This window comes from Parasteatoda tepidariorum, chromosome 3 (assembly GCF_982258835.1).
Source record: "Parasteatoda tepidariorum strain Cologne lab strain chromosome 3, Ptep-v5.0, whole genome shotgun sequence".
Taxonomy (NCBI): domain Eukaryota; kingdom Metazoa; phylum Arthropoda; class Arachnida; order Araneae; family Theridiidae; genus Parasteatoda; species Parasteatoda tepidariorum.
Window position 1 is genome coordinate 10,940,730 of NC_141757.1, and position 12,187 is coordinate 10,952,916.

The following is a 12,187-nucleotide window of genomic DNA, read 5'->3' on the forward strand; positions in this document are numbered from 1 at the left end:
CAATTTCTACATAACCCTCTGGTAGTGCCATCTTGTGACGAATGGCGGGAACTTATTTGTACACCCAATAGTCAATGATATTTTCGAATTTTTTTTAATACTATCAATATACTACATTACTTTAACAATTGCTAACGATATACTATTAAAAACTAATTGATGTAAGAAATGGATTACTTTTCATGCGTCATTTGTTCAATGAGTCTTAGCCAAATTCGGCGTTCAGAAGCCTCTTCATAGTATTTCCTTTTCAATTCTTCTATGAAGTGTTTTCTTTCATTATTTTGTATCTCAAATACTTTTTGAGTCATATTAAAAGCTATTGATGACACATCTTGAGCCAAAGATTCAAATTTCTGGAATAATCTGGAAAAAAAAGAAAGTTAAATGAACAAAAGTTTAGAACTCTACACTAATAAAAATGTTTGTTTTAATAAATAAATAAAAAAATAGTTGAGCAAAATTTAAATGAAAAAAAAATGAGAAAACCAATTTTGCAGCATCTGATTCAGATTTGAAGAAATATTTTTAAAAGTCATTACTTTAAATTCTGTAAAAACACAAATATTCAATATAAGAATTAAAATGCTAACAAAAATGGTTTTTAATGTTAAAAAAAAAAAAAAAACTATAGATTAAGGTTGTTTTCTGGTCTGGTCTTGACTAATGTTTAGCATTTTTTCTAAGTTAAATGAAAGAACGAGTAATATAATGATTTAGTCTTATTTTGTCATGTTTCAAGTGCAATTTAAATTTTTTTAACCAAAATAATTATAAATTAACATATAAAAGTGATGATGGCAATGCACACCAAGTACTGTTGGACAGATGTAGTTCGATAACGCTTCTTTTTAGTCTGATACAGATGAAGTCAAAAATTAACGATTCTGTATTAGTGCAACTATAATTAAAATAAAAAATATATAAAATATACTAAATAGCAGGCATTTTAAAGAAGTTAATAGAAATCAACTCTTTCTGGCACTTAAAAGTACATAAAAAAATTTTAAATTTTGGAAAAGTGTTTCATTTTTGTTGGTTCCAACCGTAGCCAGATCGTTTCTCAACAACTGCACAGTATAAAGTATCGAAAAATGAAGTAAAAAAAATCAATTTTTTGAAATTTCTAGACCAGAAAACCACTTAAAAATATTATTGCTGCACGAGGTTCTATCAAAATCCTATAAAGCAGAAAGTACTCAAAATGGAGACGTATGCAAAAAAATAATCGAAGTCTCTGCAGAGCAACTAATGTTTGGAGCAGAATTTTTTACATTCACGTCCTGCAAAACTGTTTATGCACAAATCACACTGTTAATTATATATATTAACACCGTAGAGAAAGAAGTTTTTATTTTATTACATACTGTTACAAAGAAATAAATCCTACCACTAAATTCCAATTTTATTTTATTATATAGGTAAACTTAATCTGACATTCAACTAATTATGCTTGCTATTATTGGATATACCTATATTTAATTAAGGTTGAGTTATGTTTAATTTTCATTTTGCAACAAAATAATTCATTATTTGAAAAATTGGTAATAATTTAATTAGTGATAGTTGTTCATTTTTAATGATACTCACAGAATGCTCGTAGTTATTAAAAATCTTGTTGCATAACAATTTCATAATTCTGTTCCTGGACAAAATTTATGCAAGATTTAAAATAAACATATCTTGCCAATGCATTAACTGAAATATTTGCTGAATGCAAATTCATTAGATAAGAAAAAAACTAAAGAGACAGAATCTTTGTCTTCTGAATCTCGAGAAAAATGTCTTATAAGTTGAATATGATCAGATTATTAATACATTATTTAGGTTATATCAATCACAGCATTGATTGATACAATTAATCTACTGCTCTTTTTTATTTAAGTTATATAAATCACAGCAGTAGCTGATACACCTTAAATAAAAAGAGTAGAATTTAAAAATAATTTGTGTCAGATAATAATTTCTATGAACTTATGGTGCATTTTAATATTATTCCTGATTGCAAGCACTATTGGTTAATTAGAAATCCACTAATTTATATTTATTTGCATTATTTATAATCACAGTAATCTGACTTAATCGGAAATACAACTATCTTGGATTATATAAATTTTCCTTTCATTCATTCAATTTATTTAATATGACGGCACTTCATTATATATAGCAGTCTCCATACGACAATGAAAAAGCCGATGCAACTATACTATCAAATTAGTTAATTATATGGATCTAATATAAAAAAAATGCTTACTTTTCATTAGAGTTATTTAATGCAGCATACCATTTCAACCGATCTTCATTCCATAACTTAACCCATTCTAATTTCAACTAAAATGGCGTAAGAAAAAAAAGAATTTCTTAATATGAGTTTTTACTTAGGGTTTCATAATATATTCAATAGATTAGACTTGAATAGATAAACAGTTTCATTTTATTTTTTAAACATTATTTAACACCAAATTTTTCCTTAAGGTTTCTGAAGCAAACAATTGGAGCAATTTTTATAACTCTAGCAACAATTTTACCTTGGCCCTAGTTGGGTTTAAAATTGGCTCAATATGGTCTCTATAAGAACATGAACTGAGGGACCAATATTAGGATGTCTAGATTTTTGAATATTGGTCCTAGAATGGCCTTCATTAGCCAGTATAGAACCTACATTATGAATTCTGATGATGAATTCTATGATTATGAATTCTGATGATTAATTTTAAAATTGTATGAATATGAACCGAATGTATATGAATCACATGCATGATTTTAAAATCGTGTAAATAAGTATTGCAAGGTTTGAATTTAAATTTGCATGAATACAAATTACCAAAATCGTTCTTCTAGTATGTTACTGTAACTTATATAGAGATTTCAGTTATTTGTAACTTTATCAACAGAAAATTCAATTATTACTTGAGGCAAGTTTTCTTATAACAGTTAGTGTAAATATTACAAATTCTTCACACATTATGGAAAAATAATCTATAAATTTTAAGGACGGACCTGTGTAGGAAAGTAATAGGATTTATAGGACTATTTTGGTAATATAGGTTGCTTTTTTAAGGTTTCAAAAAAATATATAGTTAAAATGAAAAAAAAAAGCAGTAAAAAGTTTAGTTGAATGGATTCTTCGCCTTAATTAACACTTAATGAGTGGTACAAAAAGATATGTCACTCCTCGAAAAGATGACATAACCTTGAACTTTAATTTCAGATAAGGGTAAATTTGGAAAAAACGTAATACAAGGAAAGATACAATTGATTAGACATAGCTAGAAGTTTATAAAATAAAAGTACCATGAACAGGAAAGTTTTGATGAACAGGAAAAGCGTGTCCTAATGAGGAGGTTCATGATAACATTTTTGGCCATAGGTTGCTATTCAATCATAATGGTGTAACCTATTTCCCCTTTACGTTTCGCTTATGATAATAGTAATATTTATAAACAATAGTTTACAATCTAAACACAAAATTATAATTTACTTTTTGAATTACTTGTGGTTGCCTAAAGAGGTCTCCAACTCGTGCATCCTCCCTAAGAATCTCTTTGACAATTTTATACAGCATTATACCATTTCTTTTTATCTGCATTTCTGGATTTACCTGTAGATCAACTAAGAATGCAAATAATATTTCAACCTGTGAATAGAACTAACTGTTTACTTTGACAATTTATGCATAAAATTAGTAAGTAAAATTTAGATTTAAAAAAAAACACATGTATATACAACAGAACAATATAATTTCCATTAATTAACCCCAGCAGTCATATTCAATTTATTCATAGTTATTATGCTGGTCAGAATTAATTTTTGTTGCATGAATATAATATGCACAAGAAATGAATTTCTTTTTTTGGAAGGACAAACACTATTACACTTTTGCATAATTTGTAAAATATTACTTTTAATTATGTACTTCTTCAAAATCAATCATCTTAAATAAACAGTATTGTTGGTGAACATACTTTTTTTCCCTTGTGCCGTACATCACACGACTGAAAGGATATAAAAAAGTGCAGAAACAAATCTTTGACATCCCTTTTGAAATATTTCAGAACAGATACCCACAAAAATATTTCTGCAACTACTATTCTTCTAAGTTTCTGTACATGTTCAACACGTGACTTCGACATACTCTGTTAATATTTATAAATTTTGTCCACATACATATCGTGTATTGCATGGAAGTTGAAAAAAATTATTTTAGTATTCAGAAGACTACTTAATTATAAGGAAATTTACCTGTTTCTTAGAACTTTTACCTGTATAAACTGAAGTTAGTATTCTCAAGCAATAATAATGGTTAATTCTTATTTACTTTCGTAATCGTCATTAAAAGTACCCTAGTTAGTTGAACGATAGTGTTATAGACCGGAATTATTCAAATGATCTTTTAAATATTACAGCTCAAACAGTATTTCTAGAAATAATATTTTCCCATTATGTTTAGAGACTTCTTTTCTCTTACATTTTGAGATTTAAGGACTGTCCATGAATGGTGTCTCAATATTCAAAATATTTTTTTCAATATTTTTGATCTTCTCTTCACAAGGGAGGAGATAAAAAAAAAAGATCAAAGGGGGATCATTTTGTCACAAGGGCTCGCATGTTATCATACCTATTACCCTCCTTTGTCATATGTAACACTATATCATGCAAACATACAATAACCGCACAAAAATAAAACACATGTAAAAATCATTATTCAAAATTTATTTTTAAAGACGTTTATCAGCAATAATAATGATTAGGTTTGCCTTTTTTTAAAATAAAAAATATAAAACAAGTAAAAATAATGTGAGATGTCGCATTTCTTGTCACTAACCCCCTCCTTTCACTCCTTAGGAATGGCATCTAAAATGATTAATAAAACTTTATATTGTAACTAGAGGATTTCTCTTTCTTAAGTTTCCTGTTTATTCACAGTTAAATTTCTAACAGTCAAAACCATGATTTTGAAGTGTGTTTTAATGTGTGAGTTGCTGTTCCGTTGATTCGTTAAATGTGTTGAGTGCAACTAAATTAAAAAATTGATTAAGGATTATGTTAGACAATATGAAAACACCTTAATATCAATCCAGGACATACAGTAGGTTTTATGTTAGTAAACTTAAGCCTAACATAATTTAAATACCTAAACAATGGCATCTTTTACAATTTGTTTTTTAAATTTTTATTATTTTACATTGTTTTTTTTTTCTTTTGGGAAAGTGGACTGAAAAATCTAGCAAAAAGTATTTTAATGTTCTTTGACCAGCGAATAATTGAGTGTTGTAAGTTTATTTTCAGGTTTTAGCCAAATGATCTAAAAAAAAAACATTTTTTTAAAAAAAAGTTTTATTAAATGAAAATTAAATAGATAATATTTAAGGTTTAATAAGTGGTAAGTAATTAAACCTATCATTTAATTCATGGAATGATATTTCTGTTTAGTTTTTTTTAAGTTGAATAGTTAAAAGTATAAATGAAGAAATCATAGTTTTTTTTTTTCAAAACAAAAAGTAAACAAATTTTATTTTTATATTTTTTTTAAACTAGACAATTTATTAGATATTAACTAACTATATAATTTCTGACAATAAGTAATTAAAGGTTATAAGCTAAAACAATTATAAAAAATTCAAAATGTTTCAAAATTTGGTTTGAATTACTGCTTCTTAAGGAAAATAATTTTCACTTCATGAATACATTTTAAAAATTGTTTTTTTAACCATGCAGAACCTGTAGCGAATTACATACATCTTTGCTGGTAGTTAACCTCATATATATTAATTATTTAGTGATAACTATAAATTAAGTTACAAAATCAGAAATAAAAACATACATTCTCCGAAAAAGCATGGCTCTTTTAGATCAAATTGCTATCAAATGTGGGGGGGGGGGGGGCAAGGTAACCGCTATTTTCAAAATGTGATCCCACTAGTTTGGTCATAACAAAGGTTGAAAGTTAGAGCTTTTTTTAAATTCTTTGCAATTATAGCTCTAAATCCTGATTTACCATTTCAGGTAATTCTTACCTCTACTTATGAAACTCGAGAATCTAAATACAATTTCAAAGAAAAAATAATTTTTTAAAGCTATTTATTACTTTTTAATAACTGAAAAAAGGCCATTTAAATTTTCGATTCATTTTAAACTATGCAATTTTAAATGACTAAATACAAAATCAAACAAATTGATCAAAAAGTTTCTGAGAAATTAAAAATACCACTTTTTTAAAAAAATATTTAACCTAGAAACTATTCAACTAATTTCGTTCAACACTAGTTGATATCTAGTTTTGTCATTTCAAATTAGATAGTTTAAAAAGTTGTAAAAATTTGTAAGCTTAAACAGTTGGAAATTTTCAATATTAAATACAGTAATAATTTTTTAAACTAATTAATGAAAATCTGTTTTTTTCCATGGGCAAACGAATTTCATAAATGAGGCGAGAATTTTTGAATTCTGCGATTAGTTTTAGAGCTATTATAAAAAATTGAATTAAACATTAAAAGGCCCAACTGTCGACAACTCTCCTGACTAAATTAATGGGACTATATTTTCCAAATTTCAATAATATTTGCCACTGAATCTGATACCCGATTGCTGTTACTTTATTTTAAGCTTTATTGAATCAAACTGTGATTTCAGATATATAGCTGCCAACATGGATAGAAAAAAAAAATTCAGTAAATTTTAAGAATATAAATTTCATGATAATTGTTGCAAAATGTACTAAATATTCTACACATAGGGAATTCTAGGGATTTTTATAGTCATCAAAATAGAAAAACTGCAATATTTTCCAGTTATGATTAATATTAATATTTAATAAAAGATAGTTAAAAGAATCTTTTAAATTAATTTAAAAAGAGAGTTTTGAGTAAAAATAAACTGAACAATTTAATTTTAGAACAAAAAAGTTTCAAACTGATTTCTATAAATGAGGTTCACTTCTTTATGTATTAGTAATACTTATTTAAATAGTCAAGCAAGCAAGCAATAATCAGTACAAAAATTCTATTTCAATAGGGATTTCCTTAGGAATCTTACTCAATTTTAGAGAATTTTCTAAAATGTACAAAAACCAGGAGAAACTGGCAAAATCCAGTAGAGTTGGTAGGTAAGCAGTTAGATTTCAGAAACCTTTCAGGAGCAAGCACATGAGAAGTTATGTGTTATCTTTTTGCAATCTTTAAGTTTTAAATAAAAGAACCACAATTATGTCACTGTTCTTTTTTTGTTATGACATTTTGATGTTTTCATAATAGACAGGAAATTTACTTGCAACGTTAGGTTACGTTTCTGCAACCAGTGAAATATTTCAATGTAATGTATTTGTATGTAACTATGACATTTGGTACTGTATGGGGTTGTTTTCAAAGGAAAGATTACTATATACAATTTAAGCATAATAGAAGAAAAAAATATGAAATGCATTATTACAAACGAAGAAATAAACTCACTCACTTTGGTAATAGTAAAAATAACTAGTCGTAGAATTTTGCTACTTAAGGGGTGAGTTGATAAAACATCTACCACATATTCTTTAATAAAAACATCTTGACTTGGTGACAAAAAAGAAAATATTAAAAGACCAAGCTAAGTGGAGAAAGGAAAAAAAAATTATTAAATAACTTCATGCTAAACATGAACAACAAAGTTGATTTATGAGTATGCATGTGAAATTGCTTTAAAAAAAAGAGATGAAGGGAATATATTTCAAATTACTTGGTTTTTCAATGAGTCCTTTATGCAAAACATAAGATTGGAATATTCCTGTTTAGCTGTATTTATATTTCTGACCTGAAAAAAAGTAAAAGACATTTTGTTGTAAAATTATCTGTATAGCTACATAATGTCATTAGACAAGGTATTTATATAGCATCCTTACAAATGCATAAAAAAAAAAGTTGTAGTGTTCAATAATGAAAGATTTTATGAAAGATTAGAAACTTAGGTACATGGTTAAAAAGATTTTAAAAGAAGTAATAAATAAAATAAAAAAATTCTAAAACCAATTCCTACGTAAGTCAACAAAGAAAATTTTTTATTTTAGCTATTTTTTATTAAATAATTAAGATTTTTTCTCCCATATAAAACTAAAATTAGTTAATTAAATTTAATTAATGAATTAATATTTGAAAAAACTGTATTAACATCAAGTATCGTAAACTAGAAGTTTCAAAAAATTTATTTGAACTTGAGTGGACGAATAAAAAGTATTTAATTAACTTATGAACATTTGAACAAGATATATTGAGAGTGTGAACTAATAGTAGGAATTGAATAAAAAAAAGCAATTGAAGGTAAAAAAGCAAAAATAGTAGGAATTGAAAAAAAAGCACAGAAATATTGCTTTGTTATATAAAAAAAGAAGGAGATGGAAATAAGTAAGAATGAATAGAATTCACTCATGGAATGTTGGAGACTAGTTGGTTTTCTTAAACAAGGTTTTTTTTTCTTCGGAATTTTTTACTTATACCAGTATTATCTCTGATGTATATATTAATAATGTGTAATATTATTTAAAAACAATATTGTATTTAAAAAGTACTTTTTCTTTCTAATGGTTAAATTCATTATATAATAATTATAAACTATTCATTGAAAAAATAAAATCATAGTTTTAATCAAAGCTTAAAGCTTTCAGCAAATTTGAACAGAAAAAATTTGCCATCAAATGAAAAATTAATCAATTTAGATCAGGAAATATATACAAAAAAAAAAAAAACATTTATTCTGGGTTACTTCAAGCAGACTTCATCATTATTTATATATAAAAATATGTTTATATTTTAAAAATATTATTTTTATATAACCATGAAACTAAATTGGCATAATTAAATATTGTTTATAAAATAACAAGTTATTTTTGCACAACTAATGGAAAACTTTAGTTTAAAGCTTTCTTATTCTTTTTTTTATCCACAATTATTCTTTTAATTTTTAAGTCTCTTTTATCCATCAAATAATAATTTACATACATTATCTTCTCATTATCTCTCTGGATAAAACCATCAATATCAATGAGATCGAATTTTAAAAAAAAGACTTCACAACCTATTGCTTATAAACTATATTGTTATCACATTGTTTATAAAATAAAAAGTTATCCATGCGCAGCTAATGGAAAACTTTAATTTAAAGGTTTTTTATTCTTTTTTCTTCCTTAATCATTCTTTTAATTTTTTAGTCTCTTTTAACCATCAAATAATAATTTACATACATTATCATCTCATTATTTCTCTGGATAAAACCTTTGATATCAATGAGATCGAATTTTCTTTTTTAAAAAAAAAAAACACCTCACAACCTATTGTTATTATTAACTACATTGTTATTACTGACTATATTGTTATATATACTGTATTGTTATAACATTGTTTATGAATATAAAGTTATTTTTGTACAGCTAATGGAAAACTTTAAGGGTTTCTCATTCTTTTTTATCCACAATTATTCCTTCAATTATTTCGTCTCTTTTAACCGTCAAATAATAATGTATATATATTAACCTCTCATTATTTCTCTGGATAAAACCTTCAATATCAATGAGATCGAATTTTAAAAAAAGATCTCACAACCTATTGTTTATAAAGCATATTGTTATATATGCTATATTGTTATAACATTGTTTATAAAATAAAAAAGTTATTTTTGTTCAGCTAATGGAAAACTTTAATTTCAAGGTTTCCTATTCTTTTTCATCGACAATTATTCTTTTAATTTTTAAGTCTCTTTTAACCATCAAATAATAATTTACATACATTATCCTCTCCTTATTTCTCTGGATAAAACCATCAATATCAATGAGATCGAATTTTAAAAAAAAGACTTCACAACATATTGTTTATAAAGTAATCACATTGTTTATAAAATAAAAAGTTATTCATGCATAGCAAATGAAAAACTTTAATTTAAAGGTTTTTTATCCTTTTTTCTTCCTTAATCATTCTTTTAATTTTTTAGTCTCTTTTAACCATCAAATAATAATTTACATACATTATCATCTCATTATTTCTCTGGATAAAACCTTTGATATCAATAAGATCGAATTTTAAAAAAAGACCTTACAACTTGAAGAACAGTTGATTTAAAACATGCCAAAACTGTTCTCAGATGCCAAACTTTACATTTTAAATCAGAAATTTCAACTGCCTAATCTCAAAATTACATACAGAGACAAATATTATTCCTGCCAGTAAGATGTTTCTCTGTCGCACACTACCAACATCGATGCAGATACAATTTGGCTGATTCTTTATCAGAAGATGCCCTTAAACTATTAGAATCTTTATATATTAGATCATTTTGCAGGTGGAGTGCATGCAATTAAAACAGAATCATGTATAATTCACATAATTGGGTACTTGGAACACAGAAAGAAGATCACTAATACCTGACCTCAGCACCAGCTAGTTGTTTATAAACAAAATGGCCTATTAATATCCTGGATATTGCTGACTAAAGTAGAGCCTTCACTTAAGTTGGAATGTTAATTAAAGTGAAGTAAATTAAATAATAAACCCTACAGCCTATTGAATTTGTAAAAATGTAATTTTTGTGTCTTTTATTTAATTTAAATCGATTATTTGCTTAAGTATTTTACTGTAATCATAATTATTTTTTTCGTGTACCTGACATCTTCATTGCATAATTAATTAGTTTATGTTGTACATAGTTTCGCGCATGTGTTTAAGTTAAGTAAGAAATAAACCAAATCTAGAAAGAGAAAAAAAATATTATAGAATGTGTTGCTTCAGAAAATTCATATTTGCCAGACTAGGCTTACTCAAACTAAAATGAAAAGAACAGTTGATAAGAAAAACACACATTTCAACAGCTAATCAGGATCACTTGGAGGTATCTAATTGTGGAGTATTATAGAGCGAGATGAGAAGAGCCATTTACTCATTGTTATTCTGTACATAATGTTGTTTCTTTGGTTCTAACAAAAATAGTATTACTATGTCTCAAAATGTTTTTGTTTGAAACATTATGCACCTACAAAATGCTGTATATGCATATCAAAGACAAATTAAACTTACGATAGTACTGCTAATTCCTTTCATGCAGAAATTGAAAAAACTTTTCACAAATTCTCTTTCATAATGGCTTATCTTGATTCTTGGGTCTAAAATAAAATAAAAATTGAATAAAAACTTTTTGTTTAAATTTCTATTACATCTAAAAACATAACTGCGACTAGTAAGAAGACTATTTGATTCTGATATAAATATAAATTTAGTGAGATTATTCAGAATAACAGGAAAGTCATCCTCTACATATGCTGTAAAAATTCGAAGTAAAATTAAGTTGCATACTCATTTTACACAAATTTCCCCTTTTTTAATTATTAAAAAAGCAATCATCTTACTAAAATTTCAAAAATTTAGATTTTTCCATAAAATATAACAATTTGATTACATTTTGAAGTATTTTTCACTCAGTATTAGCTGTGTTTTGCAAGTTGACCTGATTCCATTCATAAATGATATCACTATATTTTACATCCTTTTTTAAAATAAAATTTAAGACTATTTAATTGAATTTAATTGCAAAATGATATGCTTAATTTCCTCCTATAAAAACAATAAAAAATTATGCACATGAGTTATTTTTATCAATATTAACAAAACAAATTTTTGGGAGATAAAAGAAATATATTGGTAATTATGTATACATACGTATTTTCAATAACTTAAAGGCGTGATTATGAGTAATGCAACATAAGAAAAATATTAAAAGACGGTTCTGCACTTTACTGCTAGTGAGTTAAAATGGACCAAAAACCTTTGATTGTATATTTGTTTATTTCTTCATTTTTCTTGTAAGGGAGCACTGAGAATTTTTTGAATTGCAAAGTCAAAACTTGCAAGTTTTGATTGGCAGAGATCCAAAATAGGTTGGCAACTTATGGTGTTACCCCACTGAAACAAAAAAACGCAGGACACATAATTCTTGATATGCGTGTGGGGAATTTTTTGTGGTGATAGAAGTTTAGCATGAAGGTAACGGACCTTACATGTTTTCTTTTAAGTGTGACAAAAATAAAACTGTTTTCTCCTTTATTTTATCCAACTTGAAATACATACTTTTAATAATTTTTTAAATTTATTTTAAATTATGTTCCTACTTTTTTTTAAAAATAATGAGTCGGTTAATTTGTTTATGTTGTATAAATGAAGAAATTTTGATTGGT

The 12,187-nt window shown here is 25.9% G+C and overlaps 1 protein-coding gene across 4 annotated transcripts in view; it reads right to left on the bottom strand.

The window, feature by feature from the left end:
* The window catches only part of mv (lysosomal-trafficking regulator mauve), a 132,028-nt gene that overhangs the window by 30,091 nt on the left and 89,750 nt on the right, over positions 1-12,187 (bottom strand). For 3 of the 4 annotated variants that reach the window (XM_087158776.1, XM_087158773.1, XM_087158774.1), the window contains 6 exons: positions 11,034-11,119; positions 7,714-7,788; positions 7,453-7,584; positions 3,482-3,637; positions 2,255-2,331; positions 178-366 (listed from right to left, as the gene is read on the bottom strand). In XM_087158776.1, coding sequence (XP_087014902.1) covers positions 178-366; positions 2,255-2,331; positions 3,482-3,637; positions 7,453-7,584; positions 7,714-7,788; positions 11,034-11,119 — 715 coding nt within the window. The remainder of the gene's footprint in view (positions 1-177; positions 367-2,254; positions 2,332-3,481; positions 3,638-7,452; positions 7,585-7,713; positions 7,789-11,033; positions 11,120-12,187) is intronic. The other variant, XM_087158775.1, reaches the window with a different exon arrangement.